The sequence below is a fragment of the Pleurodeles waltl genome, chromosome 4_1, assembly GCF_031143425.1.
Source record: "Pleurodeles waltl isolate 20211129_DDA chromosome 4_1, aPleWal1.hap1.20221129, whole genome shotgun sequence".
Classification (NCBI taxonomy): domain Eukaryota; kingdom Metazoa; phylum Chordata; class Amphibia; order Caudata; family Salamandridae; genus Pleurodeles; species Pleurodeles waltl.
Window position 1 is genome coordinate 482,082,736 of NC_090442.1, and position 27,712 is coordinate 482,110,447.

Consider the following 27,712-nt stretch of genomic DNA (forward strand, 5'->3'; position numbering starts at 1 on the left):
GGGTTACTTGTGTGGGTGGCACAACCAGTGCTGCAAGCCCACTAGTAACATTTGATTTCAGGCCCTGGGCACCTCTAGTGCACTTTACTAGGGACTTAACAGTAAAACAAATATGCCAATCATGGATAAACCAATTACATACAATTTACACAGCCAGCATATGCACTTTAGCACTGGTTAGCAGTGGTAAAGTTCTCAGAGTTCAAAAGCCAACAGCAACAGGTCAGAAAAAATAGGAGGCGGGAGGCAAAAAGATTGAGGATGACCCTGCATAAGCAAAAAAGTCCAACACGACCCCCTACCAGCCTAAAGCCAGGGGAGAACAATCAATACCTTGATGTACTTCCCTGATTGGGGCGAAAGAACAAGGACCCAGGCCCACAACAGCAGGGGCATGTTCCAGTTCTACGCCTTCCTGACTCCAGTTGGATCCCTCTGTCCATACTCTCAGGGTCCACTAAGCTAACCCATGGGGAACCCTTCTCCACATCAGTAGACACCATCTGTGCAGCACCTAACTTTACTTTGCTCACAGATGTATCCCAATGGGCAGATAGTACCACCAGGGCCAACACAGTGGTGTGCCCACTCCACCCCTGGGGTGTGACTCTCGTCCCCCCCCCCCCAGGAGCAACTCTGTCTACCAGGACAGCAAGCCACAGTGACCCCTGACAACTGTCAGGGATGAAAGCCCGACCTCAGGCCTCTCCTACCACTGTGGAGAGTGGAGGGCAGTAGCCCCAGGTGCCTGGCACCCTTTGACCACTCTCCCTTCCACCAAGTCAGGGATGACAACCTGACCCTGGTCCTCCCCTCTGGGGCTCTCTACCCTCAGTCTCGGAGCGGCACCCCCAGAGTACAAAATTGTCAGGATGCTTGTAGAAGCAGTCCTGCAAAATTCTCCCACCAGTGCAGGGATGTTAACCTGCAACTGGTCCTCCAACCTGGGGTCTGTACCTTCAGGTTGTACCAGGGCCAGGGGTGATGCTTCCCTCCCCCTGTCCTCTCTTCTGGGGTCCTGCACCCCCCAACTAGGAGTGGCCCCCCAGAAGACAACATGGTAGGGGCACTGTTAGCAGTAGCCCCTTACTCCAGGTCAGGGGGGGGCACCCTGAACCTGACCTTCCAATCCAGGGTCTGTAGCCATAGACTGGACCACCGCCTGGTAACCCAGGACCTTCTGGGAGGCATACCTACCCCCCACCAGGTCAGAGTTTACCCTCTGAACCTGGTCTTCCAACCCAGAGTCACCACCCTGCGGTTGAACCACTGCCTGGCGCACCAGGACTTTCTTGGGAGCACTCCTAAACCCCATCAGGTGAGAGTTTACCCCCTGAACCTGATCATTCAACTCAGAGTCACCACCCTGGGGTTGAACCATTGCCTGGCACACCAGGACTTCCAGGGGGGCACACTTACCCCCCTTAAGGGACACACCGTCCCCAAGGGCCACACAAAAGTCTGGATGGCGCAGGTCTCCTGAACTCTGCCCATCTGACAGAGTCTGGATTCCCCCCAACCCAGAAATGGTCTCCCCAAGGTCATTCCTGGGGGGCTCTGCTCTCAGAGCTGACCCCTGACCCTCCAGGTTCTCCACTGGGGTCCGCAACCCCCTCTCAACCCTCTGTCTGTACTTCTGTACCCCCTCACTAGGAGTGGTACTGCCAGACACCTGAACTGGTGGGACGCTGGCTACAGCTGCCCCCCCAAGTTCTCCTGACACTGTGGGGTCTCCCTCAACAGATGGCCCTATGGTACAGGCTAGGCTCCCCTCCTGGTGTTCCCTCATGGAACCCTCCAGGACTTGGGACCGGATCTCTGGCACCTTGGGCCTCAACCCATCCCCATTCCCTCTCCTCTGAGACTGGACATGGGGGTCCCTCACCCATCCCACTACAATGGGACCTACCTGGGACACTACAATCCTTCCCTACCTCACCTGGTTGGGAACTACCTAGACCACTTCTCTCAGGAGCACCCCCAAATGCCTCTTCAGACTCTCTGGTACTCACCCAGAAGTCTGCCTCGATTGTAAGCTCCTTGGGGTCAGAGAACTCACACTCCACCTGGTGTTGGCATAGCTCTGGAAAATAAGGACTAGACATATACTCTCCAGCAATTACATCACTGAGCCCCTCACATGAATTAACCAAAGTACCCTTCACCCAACCATCCAGTGACTCTGCTTTGAAAAAGCACCCCACATCACCCTCCTGAGACTGGTGAGACAGTACCTGACTGTCCCTGACACTCAACCCACACTCTTCTGGGATGTCTTCACACTCCATAACCAGGACTTCTACCTGGGGGGAACCCCTCTCCCTGTCACTCTCACCTAGAGTCGGTAGAGTGTCCCTCCCACCAGTAGGAATATGACTCCCCATACCAGTTCCCCAATCCACCTCAGGGACCCTATGCATCACTGGAGCTACCTCATACCCCTGAACCTCCTGGTGTTTGTTAACTCCCTCCTTCAAGTAGGGCACCACATCTCTGGACATGTGCACTTCTTCAGCAGCACTAGATATAAAATTGTTGCTGCCACCATTCCAGCTGGACTCAGCCCTTATGACTTCCAGCTCCTTCATTTTGAGCTCATAATCCCAAATCCTTTTTTTGATCTCTACGTCCCTCCTCCTTTCTTCCAACTCCTTCTCCCTTTACAACCTCAACTCCTTGAACCTCAACCGGTGAGCCATCTCTGCCTGTGTGTCCTGTAACTCTTCAGGAGTCAGACCCTTGGATGACACCCTGCTACCCCTCCTGGGGACCCTCCCCCCAGGCGTAACAGGTACCTCCACTACACCACTGTATATCCTCTGCACTTCCACACCCACATTCTCCTCCTCTGTGTGCCCTCCAGCCTCCTTGACTGTCTCCCAGGCCCTCTGTGCCTTTTGCAGCTCCCCCTCCCTGGTGGAGCTCTCAGTGGGACAGTCAAGATCTTTAAGGAACTGTTTCAATTGAGCAACTGAGTACTCCTTCAGTTTCTCTATTTCAAACACAGCTCCAGCTGTTGCATCTCCAGATTGAGACATAAGCGTCACAAGTGCAAAGTTCGAAAGGCAGAAAATAAGTTCCCAATGAAGTAAAAAGAATCCGTCAAGGGATCAGCAAAATCATGGAAGTAGAACAAAAAGGAGTCCTTTAGAGAAAAAGCAAAAGATCACCAAACAAGTGGTATGTGGTCACGTAGTGGTCTGCACTAAAAATATTAGAGTACACTTAATTACTGTATGTCAAGTACAAATACAAGTCCAAATCCCAACCGCTGATCACCAATGTTAAAAATGGGGTCTTTGGTTGACAGTCAGGTTACCCCCTGTTCAAGCAAGGACCCTCACTCTAGTCAGGGTAAAAGAGAATCACCCTCAGCTAACCCCTGCTTACCCCCTTGGTAGCTTGGCAGAGCAGTAGGCTTAACTTCAGAGTGCTAGGTGTAAAGTATTTGTACCAACACACACAGTAACTTAATGAAAACACTACAAAATGACACAACACCGGTTTAGAAAAATAGGAAATATTTATCTAAACAAAACAAGACCAAAACGACAAACATCCGACATACACAAGTCAAGTTATGAATTTTTAAAGATTAAACTCAAAAATAGCGCTTAGAAACAAAAATGCTTCAATGAGATGTTAACACGGCGTCGTGACGGAGTCGTTCCCAACAAGCCGACACCAGCGGCGCCAGACACGGAGTCGTGTAGACCCCCAAGTACAGTACCTTTGGTGAAGAGTGAAAACAGGCCGATGCGCGAAGTCGGTAATCGCGGCGTCTGTGCGAAACGTTGAATCCGTGCACTTCGAGCGGCGTCGGTCACGACGTGGTGCGGCGACTTCTACGGAGTCGCGGACTTCAGCGGGGCTGTTGCGGCGTCTGGCCTGCGAGGAGCGTTGCGTTCCAGCGAAGGTCACGGCGTCAGGTGCAGGCGGCGTTACTGGATTCAGCAGCGGCGTCGGTCCGAAGTCGTCCGAAGTCGATTTCCTTGGATTCCACCAGCTTTCCTTTGAAGGGCCCAGGGACTGGATAGGGCACCACTTGTCGGGGCAGGAGTCTCTCCAGAGACTCCAGGTGCTGGCAGAGAGAAGTCTTTGCTGTCCCTGAGACTTCAAACAACAGGAGGCAAGCTTTAACTCAAGCCCTTGGAGATTTCTTCACAAGATGGAAGGCACACAAAGTCCAGTCTTTGCCCTCTTACTCTGGCAGAAGCAGCACTGCAGGAAAGCTCCACAAAGCACAGTCACAGGCAGGGCAGCACTTCTTCCCCAGCTATCAGCTCTTCTCCAGGCAGAGGTTCCTCTTGGTTCCAGAAGTGTTTCTAAAGTCTGTAGATTTGGGTGCCCTTCTTATACCCATTTTAGTCTTTGAAGTCACCTTTCTTCAAAGGGGACTCACACCTACTTGTGAAATCCTGCCTTGCCCAGGCAAGGCCTCAGGCACACACCAGGGGGTTGGAGCCTGCATTGTCAGAGGCAGGCACAGTCCTTTCAGATGAGAGTGACCACTCCACCCCTCCCTCCTAGCAGAGATGGCTAATCAGGAAATGCAGGTTACACCCCAGCTCCCTTTGTGCCACTGTCTAGTGCGAAGTGAAAAACAACCCAACTGTCAAACTGACCCAGACAGGGAATCCACAAACAAGGCAAAGTCACAGAATGGTTTAAGCAAGAAAATGCTCACTTTCTAAAAGTGGCATTTTCAAACGCACAATCTTAAAATCAACTTTATTAAAAGATGTATTTTTAAATTGTGAGTTCAGGGACCCCAAACTCCACATGTCCATCTACTCTCTAGGGGAATCTACACTTTAAACATATTTAAAGGTAGCCCCCATATTATCCTACGAGAGAGACAGGTCTTGCAACAGTGAAAAACGAACTTGGCAGTATTTCACTGTCAGGACATATAAACCACATTACTATATGTCCTACCTTATCCATACACTGCACCCTGCCTACCTTAGGGGTGCCTTACATGTAAGAAAAGGGAAGGTTTAGGCCTGGCAAGTGGGTACACTTGCCAAGTCGAATTTATAGTGTAAAAGTACACACACAGACACTGCGGTGGCAGGTCTGAGACATGATTACCGGGTTACTTGTGTGGGTGGCACAACCAGTGCTGCAGGCCCACTAGTAACATTTGATTTACAGGCCTTGGCACCTCTAGTGCACTTTACTAGGGACTTAACAGTAAAACAAATATGCCAATCATGGATAAACCAATTACATACAATTTACACAGACAGCATATGCACTTTAGCACTGGTTAGCAGTGGTAAAGTGCTCAGAGTTCAAAAGCCAACAGCAACAGGTCAGAAAAAATAGGAGGCAGGAGGCAAAAAGATGGAGGATGACCCTGCATAAGCAAAATAGTCCAACTCTGTCCATTACTATTTTGAATAAATAAGGTTAGTGCCACTACTAAGGCTCTCTCTACGCTGGAATTAAATGGCTGATCCAGTCTTCTTCACTGGGTTCTATTCACATAGCCAATGGAAACCAAGCCTGGCCCTATTTTGAAGTCCAGCTTACTTTCAGAAAATCTTTGACAGCCTTTTAGACCAAATACACTCTAAATATTAATATTCGACATAATATGTTAACACGTGTACAGATGTCAACAGTCAGAACTGATGAACGTTTATATGATGTCCGTATCAGTGTAAGAAAAGATATGTTTAACTTACTTGTTTCCAGACTGACAACGGGGCTTAAATTAATCTGTGTCCCGCTGGGGTTTCTCGCACACAATAAAAAGCTATAGCGATGACCGGGAGACAGGTGTACTATTTTCTTTCGTGTAGTATCTGGGGACAATGTCTCAAAATATGCATTTGTCTGTTTGGAACGGTACATAATTGCAGGCTCAAACGTTGATCCAAGCCAGGACTTCAAATCACTCCAAATGAAGGAAACTTCCGTCTCTGTGACTTCCTGCACCTCGAAAGTAAAATTTTCAGGTGGAGAAGGAACTGGAAGAAATAGTACAACATTTTAAATCAGTAGCATAGAACACTTAAAAATGGTGTGACAAAATATATAAGACTACATCTAAAAAAGATTGAATTGTAGAAGGTGCTCGACAAATCATGAAGTCACATTTTCAAGGCATGTTCACTCCAGGCGTAGATTACATCAGATGTGTCACATGACTACGTGGCTCCACCACTTGTGACGAAGAGCACACGAGTGCAGTTCGCACACGTTAGTATTACAGTAGGAGGCGTAGATGTTTTACATTTTAAAAGGCAATCTCAATCTCTCAGATTTCAAGAGCAATTTTACTAGTGGCATTCCAATTTAAAGGATTAACCCAATCGGTCACACTTCAAATCAGAGTGTTAGCCCAAAATAGCATATTGCATTTTAACAAACTACACAGTGCTAAACATTACATATTAAAGGTTTTCTCCAACCAGGTGTAACATGTAGTAGAATTTTGGAATGTTGGTTGCTACAAAGAAGCAGCAAAACAGCACGAAGGAGAACAGACGAACATTAAAGGCCCTCTAACGCAATAAAGGCGCATGCCTACAGCTTCAGCCTAGAGCCGAGTAGAGGGTTTTTGGAAGCCAGGTTAGCCCTCACCAGTGGGCTATCATGCTATTTTTAATGGGTTGGTCGTGTGCATTTCACTTCAGAATGCTATTTTAGCAAACTTACACTTAGAGGTCCAGCCCAACCAATTAGACCTGAGCAAAATTATGTTTAAGAGCAGGGGCCTCCAAAAAGTAGCTTAGGATATAGTGGAAGCTTACCAGCACGCTAGAAGTAGCTCTAAGAAATAAAGCCTAACCCAGTACCCCATTCTGAGTATCTGTTCACATTCAAGAACCTAGCATTACTCACCCCAATTCTCTTAGAATGGCAGACAACTAAACTAATTTTAGGGCCTCATGAAAACGCTCAAAAACTCAGTCTTATGACCGCCACACTCGCTGTGACGGTCTGTACTGTTAGGGAACTGCCAGATCCACGTGCGGTCTGGCAGTGTCGGAGATCCTTATCCGCAGGGCAGCGCTGCAAGCAGCACTGCTCTGGGGATTACAACCTCGTTCTCTCCCAGCCTTTTTCATGGGAGTAACACCACCATGAAAAGGCTGGTGGAGAATAGGGGCAGGGGGGTGCAGGGGCCCCCCTGCCCAGCACCATCATAGTGTTCACTGTCTGCAACCCTGCTAGCTACAGCATTGCCGTCCACTCGATTACGAGCTGGTGACAATGCTGTAGCCTGTTTCCCAGTATGCCAGCAGGTGGAAACTTAGGTTTCTGCCCGCCAACCTAGAGGGAAACCCTTAATAACTTTGGCGGGGAGGTCGCCATGTAGGCAGCCATCCGGTCTGGAGTCTGGCAGATGGAGTTTTCCATCCACCAAACTCAAAATGACCCCCACTGTATCTGATTATGGGACTTGCTGCTTGATCATCTGTCCTCGCTCTCAAACAAGCAAAGTCACAAGGTGATTAGCTAAGTTGTGGCCCTGCTGCATCAGTCACAGTATGAGTGTAAAAATTGGGCCAGAAAAGAAACGTGCCAGTACTAGCCAGAGCAGTAGTTAGTGTGGACCCTTCAAATTGTGTGACTGCAGGAGTGAGAGGGAAAATGTGTAAGTTGAGTGAATGAGCCGTTAATGTCTTAGCAAATCTTGAGGGCCCCCCTAAAAAGACATGGAGTGGTCCCCCTCCGGGCTCACTCAGAAGCTCTCAGGCCATGCATGGTACTGTGCTGAGAGGGGCCCCTGGAGCTGGAATCCCCCTGCACCGCTGGGGCTGCAGGGGCCTTTGTTATGTCATTGTGATCCATTCTTGAGCTAAGAGAGTGGAATCTGAATCCAGAGTTGAGACAATTAAGAGCCCATGGGCATACAGTTCTGTGTATATGAATTTGTGCACACTTATATGCATGTTTGTGCATGACTGGCAGTATATCCCCCTAATAAGCAGTTTTGCTCTATGGAAGCTATTCCTGGTGTCAAGAACCAACAAAAGTATAGGTGGTCCCCCATTTTACAGGTTCTTCTTGGTACAATTGTGAATGTTGATGGGAGGCAATGGCATTATAATAACCACCCATGATGTATTTTGGGATTTCATGGTCTAGTTGTGGCATACTGGTAGCCATCATTGACGTATTAGGAGCCTAACTGGTCTATATCTAGCCATCTCTGACATAATAGTGGTCTCCCCTTGCTTAATAATGGCCATAACCGACATATGGTGGGCTTCCCTGGTCATAATGATGTCCGAGTCTTAGTACAATGTAACCCTGGTATAATGGCGGGAGTTGATGATATATTACTTACATCCCTGGTGTTCCATTGAGCACTGATGAATAGTGAGTTTAATACCTTGGCATTAAAAAGGGAATCTGTCCATGTGATGCATTTGTACATGAGTAGTTATTGAAAATAGCAAGGTGATATTTGGAGACTCTATGCTTCCTAAAAATGAAAACTCATATTTTGCAGGCACATTTTGTGTTTTTGAGAAATTGTTTTCATTCTGGAAAATTGAGTTTAGAGTTTACCCAAAATGGAAATCGGTCTTTGGTAGAAAATATGTGTATTTCTGGAAACTCCTGTCCTGATGAAGTCTAAAGGCTACATTTCCAAAGCACATTAAAGCTGATAGTTGAATGATAATTCAAGCTGGTTTGGTGAGGATTTGGTACAAAATGTCCTTTGTACCAGAGGCAGAGGGCTCATACTAATTTGGCTTCTACTTCATTAATTCTGTGGATGCATTTCATACTGATAAGGTTTTTACTAACATTTCTGCAGGTAACATTGCCTGACATGCTGGGGTCATCAGTCTGGATATTCCTGATTAGGGTGGTCACTAATGCAATGTTAATGGATGTTCTCAGTGTTTTACAGTGATACAATTTGCTATTAACCCATGAGTATTTCCTTGAGCAAAAATAGCTCTGACTATAGAAAAGGACAAAGACGCTGCTAATCACAAAAGTGTATTATAGTTAAAAGAGATAGTCAAAATACCATAGCATGATTAAGGGCAGACTCATCTGTCGACTTATCTCATTAAACAGTAGGTTTATCAAATGTCCATAGATAAGAAAGGATGGCATTTATTAAGAAACTGCATCCTTTCACACCGAACCCACCTTAAAGACTACCAGAAGACTTTGATCAATTGATCTTATGTGGGTGATGGGCATGTACATGTTTGACGTGCAATGAAGTATAACATACCTAACTGAAGACAGCCTTAAGCATAAAGCACCATAAACTGAACGGCCTCCATTGCTCATTATCGATTCTACGCTATCGTTAAAGGAGAGGTTTTGCACCTTTTCAGAGAAGGTGGCAGCATTCAAATAATCTCTGCAGTTTAGCAATTTGTTATCAGAAATACAGCAATGCGCTATTGTCTGGTATCACTGGCTAACTTTAGGTTCACTGCACTTACAAATGCAGGTAAAAATGACCTTTTGCAGGCAATGTATATCAAAAAAGAAACACACATAAACATATTTGCCTGCACTTCTCGTGTCAAAAATTCATTCTGGCAATATGTTCCAGGCCTAATTTAGACCAGAGTGCTGCAACATAACCCTGATCAGGCCAATCCACTAATGCGTTCATGAGTGCACGAAGTAGCACCCCCCTAGTACTAATTCTTATAGTCATAAATGCCTTTGTGCATTGGCTCTTAAACATCTGAAACGGCAATAAAATTGGGTTATAGCAAAATAGTCAAATACAATCAGTATAGATAGAAATACCTGTGCTGTTTTTGGACTTTTACAAGTAGGAAATTGTAAATTTTGCACCCAATAAGGAAAGACATTTATACTAGAGGTATGCAATCCACTGAGGGCTCGAGGTAGATGCCTGGTTCAGGCTCAGCTCATGGTCTACTTGGATCTTCAACCTCAATACAGTATGACCTTTCATATGGCTCCTGTCATCTACCCACGCTCTCATGTGCCAAGAAGTAAAGGCACAGCACCATAAGGCTTTGATGAAAGGGAAAGAAATACCCATGTAGTGGCTGAACTGCACAATGTGAAACTGGAAACACTGGGGTAAATCCCAGCTTCCGTCGCTAACCAAATTATGTGATCCTAGGCAAATATTTTATTTCACTATGCTTTTTTTTCTTCATTATTACATATGTGAGCATCTTGAAATATGTGCATTAAGGATGAGTTCTGCACAAAAATCTCCTGTCTGATTTGATAGTTGTAATGCTGCTCCATATATAATAGGACTCCAGCCAACAGACAAGGAGCAAATAACCACTGGCCTGCCTCTTAATTCACTAATGGTTTTATTGTCAGCATTAAAGGGTATGGATATTTTTAAGGTCATGCTCAAAAACTTTTAGGAAATGCCTCCCAATGCAGTGATATAATCTGGCCTACAAAGGTGAAACACTCCAGCTTGTTAAACAAATACACTTCTTCAATTTTGAAGCGATTGTCTCATATTTTAACATGATGTTTGTAGCACAATTTACATTCCAAACACGTTTGTGGCTCGGATTTTAGAGCCAGCTTAGCTCTCTCTGTTAATTTCTTGGCTCTAACTTATACTACTTCACATACTCATAAATGCCTCTGCAAATCAGCCCGACGTTTCTGTGCATCATTTTACCAATACTTTGATAGCAAATATTGAGACTGAGTGTGAAATGTGTTTTTTAAGTAAAGCTCAAACACAGCACCTAAAGTTGGTGAGTAGCTGGCAAAAATGGTATTTGTGCTACTTTGTGCTCCCAACTGTGCAAAAAACTATACATGTCCTCGTGGTGGATGATTGGGGCAAGGCCTACAGAAAGGTCTATAGACACTTCTGTCACTTAATAACAAAATACAAAATATTGTGACACATCAAAATCTTAGCAAAAACATTGTGGTGCTAAATTTCAAGTTTACATTCTTACAACAAACATAGTTTCTATAAAATATCGTAGTATTAAATATCAACATCCTATAGGTAAGTGTATATATTCAAAATTATTTACAAATATAATAACTTTAAATGGTAAACACATGTAAAAATAAGGATAGTACATTTTAATAAATACATAAACCTGAAAACTAAATTTAAATCAATACTATATGATAAATAAGAAGTAACTAAACAAGCTTGCAGCAGGAAGTTTTGGATGATATTAAGTGATTTGGAATGTCTTCTTGTTTTATAATATTTTCATTTGTTTTGTGTATGTGCTTTCATGATTCTTCACAAATTGAATTAATAAAGAAAGAAAGAAATATTTTTTATACAAATTAAAACAAATACTTATAGCTAAAACATTTTAAAACCAATATTTATTCATAATACACATTTATAATAATAATTTCAAAAATACATATAATTACTAACCAATTACAATTATATTTAAAACCCATTATTGAAATTTGCATTACTCACAAAAATTACTAAATAAAATAAAAAATAAATTACAATAAATATATACAATAGAATAAAATCATGAAACATATATTTGTAAACACATATCAAAATGTCAATTAAAATACACACATAAGCACTATTCAAAATACTAATATAAATGACTACAACAGTTAATACAAATAGGTATATCTCTAACAAAAATGGAAGGAAATTAAATACTATATCCAAAATAATATACATAAAAATTTTAAGTAAATCTCAACCAAACATATCAAGTCCATTAAAATACAGATCAAACGAAAACATATAATGAATAAAATAAACGTTCCAAATTTACAACATAAACGGTCAAAAAATAAAAAGTTAGAAAAATAAAATTTAGCACTCCTTCTTCAACTTAAAAATCAATAGGGAAAAATATTGCACTTTAAAAGGAAAAAATATGACTATTCCCAGTCCAACCTTACTGAATTAACAGTAGTGACAGTGTTGAACAAATATGTATTAATTATTATAAAATATATTTATAATCTACGATATTCAAAATAAATATAAAAAATATGAAAAAATTCAAACATTTACATTACTTTGTAAATCTATTATCTAAATTACTTTAAAAATATAAAAATGCTTATAAAATGACCAATTTAAAATTATTTACAAATTAAAAGAACCAAAATAATACCCAAAATTACAATAAAACTACTTCTGACCTTACTACTTAGACCCTCCCACCAGGACTACACCTCCCAGCAGCCTCCTCTACTGAGGGGCAACCCTTCTGATGTTTTTCCCGCTAAAGCCCACAAATAGGTGGGCACCACCTCCAACATCGTGGGACTATTGAGACTCTCCCACCAGGACAACACCTCCCAGCAGACTCCATTACTGTGAAGTAATCCTTCTGCTGTTCTCCCTGCCAAAGCCCACACATAGGTGGGCACTACCTTCCGCATCGTGGGACTACTGTAACCCTCGAACCAGGACTACACCTCCCAGCGGCCTCCGCTACTGGGAGGCAACACTTCTGCTGTTTTTCCTTCCAAAGTCCACACATATGTGGGTGTCAACTTACGCATCATGGGACTACTGCGACCCTCCCACTTGGACTACACCTCCCAGCAGACTCTGCTTCTGGGAGGCAACCCCTTTTCCACTTTTACTGCCAAAGTCCACACATAGGTGGGCGCCACCTCCCACATCATAGGACTACTGAGACCCTCCCACCAGGTCTACACCTCCCAGCAGCCTCCGCTACTTGGAGGCATCACTTCTGCAATTTTTCCTACTAAAGCCCAGACATAGATGGGCACCACCTCCTGCATAGCAGAGCACATACGGACGGCATCCAGGCAAAGCCCAGGCCAAGGGCTGGCCCATCTGTGCCTGTCAGAGCCTGGAAGAGGCTGGGCTGGGCCACCCCTCTTTAACCACTGACTCAGGTAAGGTCACCCCTCCACATCACTGCCCAGCCCTGCCTTGCTATGCCAGCACTAGCGTTCACCCCTCTGCCTCACCAGCAGCCTCCCTGCAGCATGCCCTCAGCCCCCGTTACTGCCGCCTGACCACAGCACTTCACGTGCTCCCTCCTCGTTTACCCTACAGGGCTGTGCCCCCTGCACTTGACCACTGCTCCCCCTCTGACATCCTTTTCCATCCCCCGGCGAGGCACCCGCCTCATCCCTGTCCCCCTCTCCAGTACTTGCACTTCCCCACAGCATGGAGACCACAGCAAAGCCATGCAGTAGATGCGTGCAGAGGGTACGCCGCACCCAGACCACACCTGGTGACAGGATCCCAACTCCCAAAGACCACATCTGCTTCTCCTTGGTTAAAATTTAAACCCTGAATACCCGATGCCTGGACACCAGGACAACAACAACTACACTTATGCCTCCCCTAGGGCCACAAAAGGCACCTTCTACTGCCGGAACTGTCACTTCACTTGTGTCACCGAAAATAACACCCATACCTCTCCAATCAGCCACACCACAGCACACACACACACCAACAAAGCCAAAACCAGCACCACTGGAATGATCAACTGCCTGCGGCTCAACGCACACTTACTCGGAAAGCACACCACGGAAATCTGGGATATCATCACAACAAACTCCCTGGATGTAGTTTTCATCACAGGGACCTGGACGAACCCCTCATCTGCCCTGGACATCGCAACGGCCTTGTAGGATACAAGACTGTGCACCGGACCAATCCAATGGAAGTGGCAGAGGCATCACTATAATCTACAAAGAGAACCTCATATGCTCAACCACCACAGATAACTCCACCCCCTTCATGGAGCACCTCCACTTCCTACTCTGCACTAACAGCAAAACCACCATCAGAGGTATGTAATGATATTTGTGTTTTGACCACTGGCTCCACGTTGCACTTAGCCTAGCAGCACACTATCACGTGAGTAACCACCAACTTCATTTTGCCTATCGACTTTATTTTAGCATTAGCCATCACCATGTTAAAAGCTTCAAGTAATATTCCATGCTCATGTTATACAATGTGCTCATGTTTTTTCTTTTTTGCGTGTTTGCATGTTCTTTTCCCACCAAGGGCTTAGGCTGATAAGAATGTACTAGGACGGCAGGGAACAGTTTTGTTTTGATTGAAGACAGCTTGGGATATTGGCCAAGTTCCGACGTCTTTTCTTTTCAAAGCTGACCTAAAGTAATCAGCATTGATTTGAACAATAAACTTATGTAGTGAGAGGGAGTATCTAAAATTCTCCTCTCTTGTTTGTTCAAAGTATAAGAGGCCGAGACCAGATAGTCCAGGGAGTGATTCAGATCTCAGACATGCTCAGGACGCTGAGCTGTGTCATCCTTCCTGTGAGGATAATTGATCTCTCTTTCTCCACGATTGATTCTGGAATCTGGCGATATGATGCTGATAGGAGGGAGATTAAGCATGTGTGCCCGTGCCTCATGGTGTTGCATATTTTTTAATTCATTATTTGCTTTGCATTGTAATGTAGATGCACATATTTGGTGTGTATATTGCAGTGGAGAAGCATTTGTACATGTTTCATTGCATTGCTGTGACCATTTTTAAACATGTGCTTTCAGCATGCTAATCTCCTTTACGAACCTTGTGAAGTGATTTTTTAAATGTCTTCTTTAGACTAAGGAGCACATTTCAGAGATTTTTGTCAGTGCATGAGCGTTTCAGCTCAGTCATTAGTGAAGCAAAACAAGGTATCCTCGTCTACAGACCTCCGAGACCCCACCCATCGACTCAAATCTGTACATTTTCCTAGGAGACCTCAACTTTCACCTTGAGAACACCAATGACGTCAACATGGGCGACTTCCTAGAAAGCATGGCCAACCTCGAACTCAAGCAGCTTGTCACCGACCCCACCCACACTGCAGGACACACACTTGAGCCCCATCTTCTCAGCAAGCAATAGAGTAACATACACCCACAGGAGCTTACCTGGACCGATCACCACTGCATCCATTTCACCATCTTGGAACCCCCCATCATTCCCACCTCCACTGCCAGCAAAACATAGGGCAGCTGGTCAAAGGTCTCAGAATCAACTCCCGCCTACCCACCATCACTGAAGACAATGATCAAGCAGCAGAATACTTTGAGCACTGGATCACGGTGAGTGCTGACGTCCCAACTAATTCACAGTAGAACTGAAAACCCCAAAACAAGACTGCAGACAGAAGGAAAGAAAATGGTGCAGCAGTAAGACCCTTGAGGACCGAAAACAATGTAAAGATGCCCTCAACCGTTACCACCACATCCTGAGAAACACCAACAAAACCAGCCTAGCTGCTCACAACAATGACAGCTACAACACCATTAATGAACTGTTCAACACAGTCAGGGAGTTCACTAACCCCTCAGCAACAAAAAACACGATCGCACACTCGCAAGTCCTCTGCGACTTCCTCTCAGACTTTTTCCAGAACAAAACCATCTACCAAGACTTCACACTCCAGCCCCTTGTTGAGAATGACATCAACTGCCCCACGCCAACTGACAGTTACCCACACCAGCATTCCTCGTGGAACACCCTCACTTTGAGGAAAACAGCATCCATCATGAGATATATCCACTCTGGAGCCCCAGCAGATTCCTGCCCCACCAAACTTTCAACCTCGGCAAACAACACATCAGCAGAGAACTCACCAAGGTCATCAACTCCTCAATCACTACAGCCCATTTTCCCCAGAAACTGAAACACACTGACATGAAGCCAAAGCTGAAGAAACCATCCACGGACCCTAGAGAGCTCAAGAACTACCAATCTATATCGCTGCTCCCCTTTCCAGCCAAGATCATAGAGAAAGCCATCAACATCCAACTAACCAGACACCTGGAAAACCACAACCTTCTGGAATCTTCCCAAGCTGGCTTCAGAGCGAAGCACAGCACCAGGACAGCTCTAGCCACAGCCACAGATGACATCAGAATGATGCTAGACCACAGAGAAACCGCAGCCCTCATCCTCCTCGTCCTCTCAGCAGTGTTCTACACCATATTTCACCACACATTGATCATCAGACTCCACCCGATCAGAATCCAAGAAGCAGCCCTCAAGTGGATCACTTCCTACCTCACAGGAAGAACTCAGTAAGGTCTTCAGATGGATCCAACTCAGCAGCATGTGAACTATCACGCAAGCCCTCGTCACCAACAGACTCGAGTATGGCAACTCCCTCAACAAAGGAATTACCCCCCAACTCATGAGGAAACTCCAGACCATCCAGAACACAGCAGCCGGACTCATCCTCGAAATCCTCAGAGAGAAGCACATCACCACTCACCTCAGAAAACTCCACTGGCTATCAGTCACAAAGAAATGCCAGTTCAAGCTACTCACCCATGCTTACAAGGCACTACACAACAAAGGACCGGCCAACCTAAACAATTAAGTGACTTTCCACCAATAGACCGGAGAACTCTGTTCCAGATCCCTTAATTATCTCCCCAACTAGTCCCCTAGAAACCCAAAAACCCATCAATAATTTAAAGCAAAAAACCTCAAAAAGCATTTTAAAAATATTATAAATATGAAGGGGTTCATTACAAGTTTGGCGGTCAGCCAAGCCGACTGCCAAACTTGCAAGGATGAGGCGGCCGTCAACTCAGAGGCTCCACCCTCTGTCATATTACAATGTTCCCACAGGACTGACAGGCGGGAACATCATATTGCGGCGTACCCGTCAGTCAGCCTGGCAGGAAAAGTGCTACGGTATTGGTCTCGGCTCCCTTAAGGACCGTAGCACACCAGCACTCTCAGAAAGCACACTATCTGCTGGGCTGGGGGGGGGCTGTATCTCCCACAACAGGGTCGTGGGTAGTGCAGGGGCCCCCTGCGGCCCCCAGCACTTCCTTGCCATCAATGGAACTTGAGCTCAGCACGGCGGGCTGAACTCAGCACTGCCGTTCTGCGCATGAGTCCAACTGTCGTCAGTCTGTCAGAAACTATGTTCCTAGCGGGGACGGCGGTCCAACCGCTGGGGTTGTAATGTGGCAGTCAGAATGTCTGAAGTGCAGTAGTCAGTCCTTGGACCTGCAGATCCGTAATGAGGCCCTACATCTACTAAAATATTACAAACAATTAACATATTTATACACAAACATATCGCAAAAAAATACAAAACACTTTAAAAATGACATTATTACACGCAATATTCTGCACCACAACCCTGACCCCGCAATAGTTTTTACCTTACTTGTGTTTGGCAATATTTTTGAGATGACAAAAAACATTGTGCATGCCATAGACTTCACAAAATATTTACCCAGAAAAACAAAATGAATGGCGGCAAGGGAAATAAGAAGGAGCTGTCCCAGAAAATAATGTAATTATTAAGTAGAAAAGTATGTTTCTCTATAGGGTACCTACGCAACAGAGACAAACACACCGTGGGGGAAGATTTTGAAAGTGAGTTTATATACTACAAATAAAGAAATGAGTAAGACAAAAGATCATTCTTCAACAGTGAAGTTTGAAAATAAGACACTTACACTTATATTCACAGAGGTAAGGCAAAGGTATGTAGCAGAAAAACCCTGTGAAGAAATAGTTTGGTCCAGTTGCGTTTTGTTGCAAGGCGAAGCAGTCACTTTCATTCCTGGGTATCATTGACACTGGTGGTATTTCTGAATGTCCCAATTCATAAGAAGATCCATCTGCCCATAATAATTCACCTTCCTTCTGAAATTACAATTGATGAGTGCAGACCTTTATATTGACATAACATTTGTACAGGTACACCATTTCTAGTTTGATCATTTAGAAGCTATTTGACTTTTCCTCTAGTAATTATTATTTCAGATCAGAGTACCCAAGATAAAACATTATCCCAAACACAGACTTCATTTGTAGGCAGTTCAATAAGATGTCATACCACAATCAAACAGTACAAATATGAATGTGATCGCTCAGAGCAACCGTTAAAAACAGCAAGATCCTTAACAGCTTAGTAAAGAGAATGTTATAAGGGGAAAAACCACTAACATAATGTCACTTAACATGTGTGCTTGTTAAGTGTAAATTCACCCCAGACGTTTGTTGATACCCAAATCCATGTACTTATTTTATTGAGCTCAGAAAGATGAAAAGCTGAGTGAACCAACCCTCTCTCCAAAACATAGCATTGATACGTCATGCCAATACCTGGGTTTTGAAAAAAAGGATGAGAAAGGTGAATACTTTTGTATTTGTAAATACTTAATCGAACTGTCAAAAGTAAATCATTCTAGAGTAGCTTCAAGCCCTGGAAAGTACACTTCACCTTGAACAACAGACCAAGAGCATGTAACATTAAAAAACATTAAGGGTCTGGTTTCGTATCTGGGTTACAGTATATTCACTCGCATACACAACCGAGTACCCTGTCCACCAAACTGGTGGTCTGCCCACCCTATTTTGAGTTGGATAGACCATAGGTATTCAATCAACTGAGACTACATTGGCCTCATCAGACGAGATACTTCCTCAGATGACCTGACGGAGTAGAGACCATCAGAGGAAGGGCTTTACATCATCTGACTATTTTGGGTGTACGGTGTGAAGTTTTTTTTCTCTGTCCATCACCAAAAGTAAACATCTGGCAGAAACAGACAGGAAATAAACATTACAACCCCCACACCCTGGGAGAAAAAGTTTAATAATCCCTGACAACATGGCTTACAGTACCATCCATCAAACTTCTCAGACATTGACATAAACCGCTGTGTCAGAAGATCCTGTCAATGTAAAGAGTTGTCCACTTGGCAGGCAGAAATCCCTTGGGATGGCGGTGCCCAAGTCCATCCCTGATGGACTATCCTTAAAACTCTAAATCAGGAGCTAAATTAGCAACTGTAAGGATAAGAGTCCACAACTGTATCAACTGTTCCATCCCACAATTGTACAAGTCTCCCTTATGTTTGAGGAGATCCTAATTTAAGAGCCTTCCTAACCTGAATCCACCAAGGAAAACTTTGGTGAGACGCCAGACCTGGGGTAGGTGAAATCTTAACCTGGTCTCCCCATCCATAAAGTCTAGCTCCTTAATTTAGAACATAGATCAAGACACCTTATTCATAGTTTTTGCATGATTTCCTCTCAAGGATGATGCCTATGTCAGTGTCGAAATGAATTCCAGTGAACATTAGTGACAGTACTTTGTTTTATGTATATATGTTTTATGTAGTTTAGGGAATTACAAATGCGAGTGTGACATCACAAACATCACAGCAGGTGCAGACAGAAAAAGTGATCAGAATCACATTCAGTATTGGATTCAAACATCGTTGTGAGAGGAAGCTATGAACAAGGATCCTCACCCCAGAATATTCCAGGGTCAGTCCATCTTCTATATTTTCCTCAGGCTTCTCCAGGAGCCACACGGTTTCCCAAAGAAGAGATTTCGTGGTTTTATACCTAGTGGGCTCAAGAAGCCCTGCACTGTATTTTGGGACTCAGACACACCAGCTTGCCTGGAAAAATCGGGGCCTTCATTTAAAAGGAAAACTTGACAAGTGTACATTTTTAATATCACACAGCGAGTACACTCTGAGTAATTTATTTAATTAAAAAAAAGAAGCCACCTAAGGGAAGTTGGAGTCCATTGAACATGAATTACCAATGTGCCCTTCTTCAAAATATACCATTCCCCTCACTAGGTGAACATTACTTGCCTAACACACCAAATGTTCTCTTGTATTGTTCCAAATGAATCATTCAACATCGATCACGGTTGACTTGTATAGTGAGCTTGGCACCATTTGTACAACGTTACATGGAAATGGGTCCTAGTCCATTGGATGGTTATTGCCAAGACCTAATAAAAGAGGAGACGGCACGGAGACCTTGTTACAGAGACTCGAAGCAATATATATTTTAATACAGTTAACTTGGGCCTAAATGTGGCACATGAAATATTTGCATTAATTATGTATTGAACTTTACTTTGATGTTCCCAGGTGTTTTTTTTTGTATTTATGGATTTACCCACCAGTGAATGAGAGCTCTACTGGGGGCATTATACTTACACTGACCTGTTCAAATGACATATGCATGGATATGTTGTACTTGCATATATTCAAGGCAAAATACCAGCATGATAACTTTCATCTGAATATATAATTTGATATTATTTATGGATGTACATATTTATATACAGCATGTACGTAGGTTCTAGCAATATGTGCCCATGGCAGAAATAGTTTTAATACATTAGGCTTGAGAGGATAAACAAAATATCATACTATAGGATTCTCTGATTTTGCACATTCTTTCTTTGGGTCTACAGCATGACATACTTCTGAGAAGCCAGGCCCCAAAGGGAAACCATAAAAATAATATGGATAGTTTATTCCAGACTTTTTTCCAGGCCATGCTTCATTCCAAGAGAGCACATCCCATTCAAGTAACATAGGAGAGATCATTAATAAATATGGCACCCATGCACCACATGTAGACAGCTCCTTGGATCGGAGGACTGGGAACACTTGGTTTGTGCCAGGGCAGCACCAGACTAAAAATGCAGCCGAATATGGCAGGCCATTTTCAGAGCAAAAGCTGTTCATAAAATGAACCCCGAGTTTTTATTCACTCGCTACGTGACTTGGGGTAAATTCAATGTTTTTACCTCCCATGCGACCTAAACAGAAGTATTGGCCCGGGACATTATTTGGTCAATCGTCTGATTATGGCAGTCTTATTTAATCTGCAAATGCTGTTTTGAAACAAACGGTACTATTAGTGTACCTGACACCACAACCCTGTGACAGCCATGTAAACGGGGATTCCTAAGGTCACGGGCATGATTGCATGTGCTAGGGTCGCAGTCTGGTGGGATTAAATGCATGCCTATTAACCCCTTAGCTGCTGGGCCTTTCCCCCCCCAGTGCTGAGCCCTTTTTTGGCTATTTGGGGTAGTTCGCGCTTAGGGCTTCATAACTTTTTGTCCACATAAGCTAACCACGCCAAATTTGCGTCCTTTTTTTCCAACATCCTAGGGATTCTAATGGTACCCAGAGTTGGTGGTTTCCCCTGGAGGAGACCAAGAAAATAGCCAAAATACAGTGAAAATTTTGTTTTTTCCAAAAAAATGGGAAAAAAGGGCTGCCGAAGAAGGCTTGTGGTTTTTTCCCTGAAAATGCCATCAACCAAGGGTTTCTGGTGCTGAAATCACTATCTTCCCACCTTTCAGGAACGGGCAGACTTGAATCAGAAAACCGAATTTTTCAACACAAATTTGGCATTTTACTGGGACATACCCCATTTCTACTATATTTGGTGCTTTCAGCCTCCTTCCAGTTAGTGACAGGAATGGGTGTGAAACCAATGCTGAATCCCGGAATGCTAAACATTTCTGAAAACTAGACAAAATTCTGAATTCAGCAAGGGGTCATTTGTGTAGATCCTACAAGGTTTTCCTACAGAAAATAACAGCTGAAATAAAAAAATATTGAAATTGAGCTGAAAACAACAGCCATTTTTCTTTATGTTTTACTCTGTAACTTTTTCCTGCGATGTCAGATTTCTGAAAGCAATATACCGTTTTGTCTGCTGGACTCTTCTGGTTGCGGGGATATAAAGGGCTTGTAGGTTCATAAAGAACCCTAGGTACCCAGAGCCAATAAATAAGCTGCACCCTGCAGTTGGTTTTCATTCTATACTGGGTATAGAGCAATTCATTTGCTGAAATATGAAGAGTGAAAAAGAGGTATCAAGAAAACCTTTGCATTTCCAAAATGGGATCAAGATAAGGTTTTGAGGAGCAGTGGTTATTTGCACATCGCTGAATTCCGAGGTGCCCATACTAGCATGTGAATTGCAGGGCATTTCTCAAATAGACGTCTTTTTTACACACTCTCTTATATTTGGAAGGAAAAAATGTAGAGAAAGATAAGGGACAATAACACTTGTTTTGCTATTCTGTGTTCCCCCAAGTCTCCCGATAAAAATGATACCTCACTTGTGTGGGTAGGCCTAGTGCCCGCGACAGGAAATGCCCCAAAACACAACATGGACACATCCTATTTTTTTTATAGAAAACACAGCTGTTTTTTCCAAAGTGCCTACCTGTAGATTTTGGCCTCTAGCTCAGCCGGCACATAGGGAAACCTACCAAACCTGTGCATTTCTGAAAACTAGAGACCTAGGGCAATACAAGGAGGGGTGACTCGCGGGGCTCGGACCAGGTTCTGTTACCCAGAATCCTTTGCAAACCTCAAAAAGTGGCTAAAAAAACAAGTTTTCCTCACATTTCGGTGACAGAAAGTTCTGGAATCTGAGAGGAGCCACAAATTTCCTTCCACCCGGCGTTCCCCCAAGTCTCCCGATAAAAATGATACCTCACTTGTGTGGGTAGGCCTAGCGCCCGCGACAGGAAACGCCCCAAAGCGCAACGTGGACACATCAAAATTTTTGGAAGAAAACAGAGGTGTTTTTTGAGAAGTGCCTACCTGTAGATTTTGGCCTCTAGCTCAGCCGGCACCTAGGGAAACCTACCAAACCTGTGCATTTCTGAAAACTAGAGACCTAGGGCAATCCAAGGAGGGGTGACTCGCGGGGCTCGGACCAGGTTCTGTTACCCAGAATCCTTTGCAAACCTCAAAAAGTGGCTAAAAAAACAAGTTTTCCTCAGATTTCGGTGACAGAAAGTTCTGGAATCTGAGAGGAGCCACAAATTTCCTTCCACCCGGCGTTCCCCCAAGTCTCCCGATAAAAATGATACCTCACTTGTGTGGGTAGGCCTAGCGCCCGCGACAGGAAACGCCCCAAAGCGCAACGTGGACACATCAAAATTTTTGGAAGAAAACAGAGGTGTTTTTTGAGAAGTGCCTACCTGTAGATTTTGGCCTCTAGCTCAGCCGGCACCTAGGGAAACCTACCAAACCTGTGCATTTCTGAAAACTAGAGACCTAGGGCAATCCAAGGAGGGGTGACTCGCGGGGCTCGGACCAGGTTCTGTTACCCAGAATCCTTTGCAAACCTCAAAAAGTGGCTAAAAAAACAAGTTTTCCTCAGATTTCGGTGACAGAAAGTTCTGGAATCTGAGAGGAGCCACAAATTTCCTTCCACCCGGCGTTCCCCCAAGTCTCCCGATAAAAATGATACCTCACTTGTGTGGGTAGGCCTAGCGCCCGCGACAGGAAACGCCCCAAAGCGCAACGTGGACACATCAAAATTTTTGGAAGAAAACAGAGGTGTTTTTTGAGAAGTGCCTACCTGTAGATTTTGGCCTCTAGCTCAACCGGCACCTAGGGAAACCTACCAAACCTGTGCATTTCTGAAAACTAGAGACCTAGGGCAATACAAGGAGGGGTGACTCGCGGGGCTCGGACCAGGTTCTGTTACCCACAATCCTTTGCAAACCTCAAAAAGTGGCTAAAAAAACAAGTTTTCCTCACATTTCGGTGACAGAAAGTTCTGGAATCTGAGAGGAGCCACAAATTTTCTTCCACCCGGCGTTCCCCCAAGTCTCCCGATAAAAATGATACCTCACTTGTGTGGGTAGGCCTAGCGCCCGCGACAGGAAACGCCCCAAAGCGCAACGTGGACACATCCAAATTTTTGGAAGAAAACAGAGGTGTTTTTTGAGAAGTGCCTACCTGTAGATTTTGGCCTCTAGCTCAGCCGGCACATAGGGAAACCTACCAAACCTGTGCATTTCTGAAAACTAGAGACCTAGGGGAATCCAAGGAGGGGTGACTTGCGGGGCTCGGACCAGGTTCTGTTACCCAGAATCCTTTGCAAACCTCAAAAAGTGGCCAAAAAAACAAGTTTTCCTCACATTTCGGTGACGGAAAGTTCTGGAATCTGAGAGGAGCCACAAATTTCCTTCCACCCGGCGTTCCCCTAAGTCTCCCGATAAAAATGATACCTCACTTGTGTGGGTAGGCCTAGCGCCCGCGACAGGAAATGCCCCAAAACAGAACGTAGACACATCACATTTTTTCATAGAAAACAGTGCCTACCTGTGGATTTTGGCCTCTAGCTCAGCCAGCACCTGGGGAAACCTAGCAAACCAGCACATTTTTGTAAACTAGAAACCCAGGGGAATCCAAGATGAGGTGACTTGTGGGGCTCGGACCAGGTTCTGTTACCCAGAATCCTTTGCAAACCTCAAAATGTGGCTAAAATACCACGTTTTCCACACATTTCGGTGACAGAAAGTTCTGGAATCTGAGGGGAGCCACAAATTTCCTTCCACCCAGCGTTCCCCCAAGTCTCCCGATAAATATGATACCTCACTTGTGTGGTTAGGCCTGGTGCCTGCGACAGGAATAGATCACACAACGGTCAATGTTGGTCCTTACGTGAGGCAGCTGCTGACCCTGGGGTGATCCATTCCTGACACAGGCACTAGGTGTAGGCACTCAAGTGGGGTAGTGTTTTTATCAGGACAGGTGAGGAGTCACTGGGTGGTAGGAATGTTGTGGATCCCAGCATATTCCTGTAGTTTGTGTGACAGAAATGCGAGAAAAATAGAGTTTTTTCTCAACATTTCAGCTTTGCAGGGTATTCTGGGTAAGAAAACTTTGGGGAATCCACACAAGTCACACCTCTGTGGACTCCCCCGAATGTCTAGTTTCCAGAAATGTTTGGGTTTAGTGTGTTTCTCTATATGGCCGCCGAATCCAGGACCAAAAACACAGGTGCCTGCCTTACAAAACCAGTTTGTTTTGCCATAGACAATTTTGATGTCTCCACAATATGATTTGGGTGGTGGAATTTGGGGCTGAACTAAATTGGTGAGCTCCCAAGAGAGCACTCTCTCTCTGTTTGCCGCCGCATTCACCTGCTCTCTGGGTTGGCCTAACCCACTATTACCCAGTTGCACGAACAGCTTGCGAAGGGACAGCAGGACTGTCCTCATCACCTCCCTCATAATGTACTGGAAGAGGAGTTTTCGAATGGGACTCCTCTGACTGAAAAATCACTCCCAGAGTCTGCGCCATTGTCCTATCCCTCAGATGCTGTCTCAGTATCTGATGTCTCAGTCTCTGATCCTATGTCAGAGCGGTCCTCTATAACCCGAGTGCAGGCAGCAGTCATCCATCAAGATGCCATCTCTGCTATTGGCTAAACTGTTGCTCTAAAACACTAGCCTACGTAGACAGTCACAAAATCGATGGTGTGTGTGAGATACGTGCAACAGTAGAGGCCACCTTACCTGCGCTTCTTCCCTCAATCAGCACGTACTTTCAAGACACTCAAAAAACACCTTGTCACATACCATTCGTCACAGTCTTTAGCACCTCCTGCGCCCAGTCCAACAATCATTATTGGTGCTCCCACTCCCTCCTCCTCGGATTCCCTCATTACCACCCAGCAAAAGTGCCCTTCATCTCTCCATAGACTTTACTAATGTACTCAGCTATTTACATAAAATACAGATGTGCTCTTTGCAGTAGGCATATAAACCTTCTGCGCTTCTTTATGGCACTAAAACTGCCACTAGACAAGTCGGACCCTTTTCCCCCAAGGGAAACCACACACATATTGACAAAAGTGATGTATATATGACAGCCAACCACCTGAAACTCAACTCAAGCAAAACCGAAATAATCCTCTTTGGCCCTCACCAAAAAAACCTGGGACCCCCCATGGTGGCCCACCACGCTAGGCCCTGCACCCACCCCCGCCAACTACGCACGCAACCTCAGCATCATCCTAGACTCCTCCCTCTCTATGACCCAACAAATCAACGCTCTTACCTCCTCATGCTTCAACAAACTCCGTATACTGAAAAACATTAAAATGGATCCCCACAGAGACCAGAAAAACTGTCACTCACGCACTCATCAGCAGCAGGCTTGATTACAGAAACGCCCTCTACGCCGGCACCACTCTAAAACTCAAGTGCAAACTACACGCATCCAGAACTCAGCAGCACGACTCATCCTCGACCTCCACCGACACGAACACATCTCTCCACACCTCAAATCCCTCCACTGGCTCCCCATTGACAAAAGGATCACCTTCAAGATCCTCATCCTCACACACAAATCACTCCACAACACAGGCCCTGCCTACCTCAACGAGAGTCACCTTCCACACCCCCACACGAAACGTCCGTTCAGCTGACCTCTCTCTCGCCTCTGACCCCCGCATCAAACACACCACCACCGGGGGCAGATCCTTCTCCTACATTGCACCCAAAACATGGAACGCACTCACAACTCACATTCGCAAGACCCAAAACCTACTTCTTTTCAGGAAGGGCCTCAAAACCTGGCTTTTTGAACAGTGAACCTCCTAGCCCCTTTCCCTCCCCCCCGTCCCCCCACCAGCGCCTTGAGACCCTCACAGGTGAGTAGCGCGCTTTATAAATCTCTTTGATACAGATCTACCTATATATATATATAAATATATATCTACATAGATATATCTATAGATATATCCATGTACCTAGATATATCTATCTACATAGATATATATATATAGATATATACATATATTTTTTTTTAGTTGTTGTATGGTTTCCTTGGGGGCCAAAATGGCCCCCAGGGAAACCCTACAACATCTAAAAAAAAAATTGCCCCCACAGGGGGTCACCCTGCCCACGGGCGACCCCCTGTCATTTCATTTTTTTTTTTTTTGAAAAAAAAAAAAATCCCCTGGGGGGGGGGCGCGATCGCCTCCCCCAGGGGGCACCTACCTTTTTATTTTTTAGGAAAATTATGCCGGGGGGGGGGGCGGCCGGTTTTCCGGGGGGGGGCTGCCCCCCAAAAGTGAAATCCCTGGTGTCTAGTGGGGTTTCCTGAACCTGAAAGTGTTTCCTGGCCCCCGATCGCAGCACAGTGTCTCCCCTTTCTTATGAGGCCTTCCCGAACGTGAAAAAGGCCGTTTTCCCCATGAAAGCAGGAAGCGGCCGCAAGGCTGCTTCCTGCTTTCATGGGGAAAACACCTTTGCAACGACAGCGCGCCTCGCGGCGCGCTGACGTCACAAAGGGGCGGGTGGGGGGCGGGGGGAGACACGGTAGCTTCCGTGTCTCCCGGGGGGGGGGAAAAAATAAAAAATAAATCCTCGGGTGCAACGCACCCGAGGATTTATTAATGCCCTTCCTGGTGTCGGCCACTGGTCGTGACCCGCACCAGGGAGGGTGTGTGGGCGTTGGCCAGTGGCCGACGCCCGCATTTAAGAGGTTAAACACCCTCACAATAGAATGGAACACAGAGATTGTACTCTCATCAATAAAGTGAAGGGACACAGTGTTGCATATGAGCTTTGATAACGGTCCATACTACCATGTATGTGCCGACCTGCACAGAGGCTTTTATTTTTTATTTACAATTAGTTTTATTTCTTCCCTTTATCACCACAGGTTTAGTGGATTTGGCTGCAGTTTAGAATGGGACACGCTTACACTCAGCCTCATACACAAAGTGACACATTGTGTAACACTATGTATTTTGACCTACACATACAGTATTTATATCATAGGTCCTTGTATAATCCTAATGAGGCACAAGCAAAGAAACAGAGAAGGCCGAAACGTCTTGACGGCTGATAAGGACATCCACCCCATAGATACATGTATAGAAAACCAGCTACGGGGTGTATTTTTTTAAGGACTAAAGGAATTAGTCTTCCGACCATTGAACCAGCATAGAATAGAAATACTGGTCACTGTTGAAGATGTTAAAATTCAAGGCCTTTATGTGTATGAATTGCAAAAATGGTATATAATTATATAATCATTTGAAAAACTGTTTCCTTTTTTAATAGTTAACTAAGCACTATATTGCATTAGACTAAAAATATATATACAGTTTGTAAAATGCAAACATAAAAAGGTTTTTCTGACCAAGACTTATTCCAATGAGGAATTGGTGTTT

General features: G+C 44.8%; 1 protein-coding gene across 1 annotated transcript in view; it reads right to left on the reverse strand.

The window, feature by feature from the left end:
- Nucleotides 1–27,712, reverse strand: part of PTPRQ (protein tyrosine phosphatase receptor type Q) — a 1,423,303-nt gene that overhangs the window by 1,296,429 nt on the left and 99,162 nt on the right. The window contains exons 3-4 of the mRNA XM_069227528.1: nt 17,395–17,584; nt 5,694–5,978 (exon numbers count right to left, since the gene is read on the reverse strand). Of these exons, the coding sequence (XP_069083629.1) occupies nt 5,694–5,978; nt 17,395–17,584 (475 nt within the window). The remainder of the gene's footprint in view (nt 1–5,693; nt 5,979–17,394; nt 17,585–27,712) is intronic.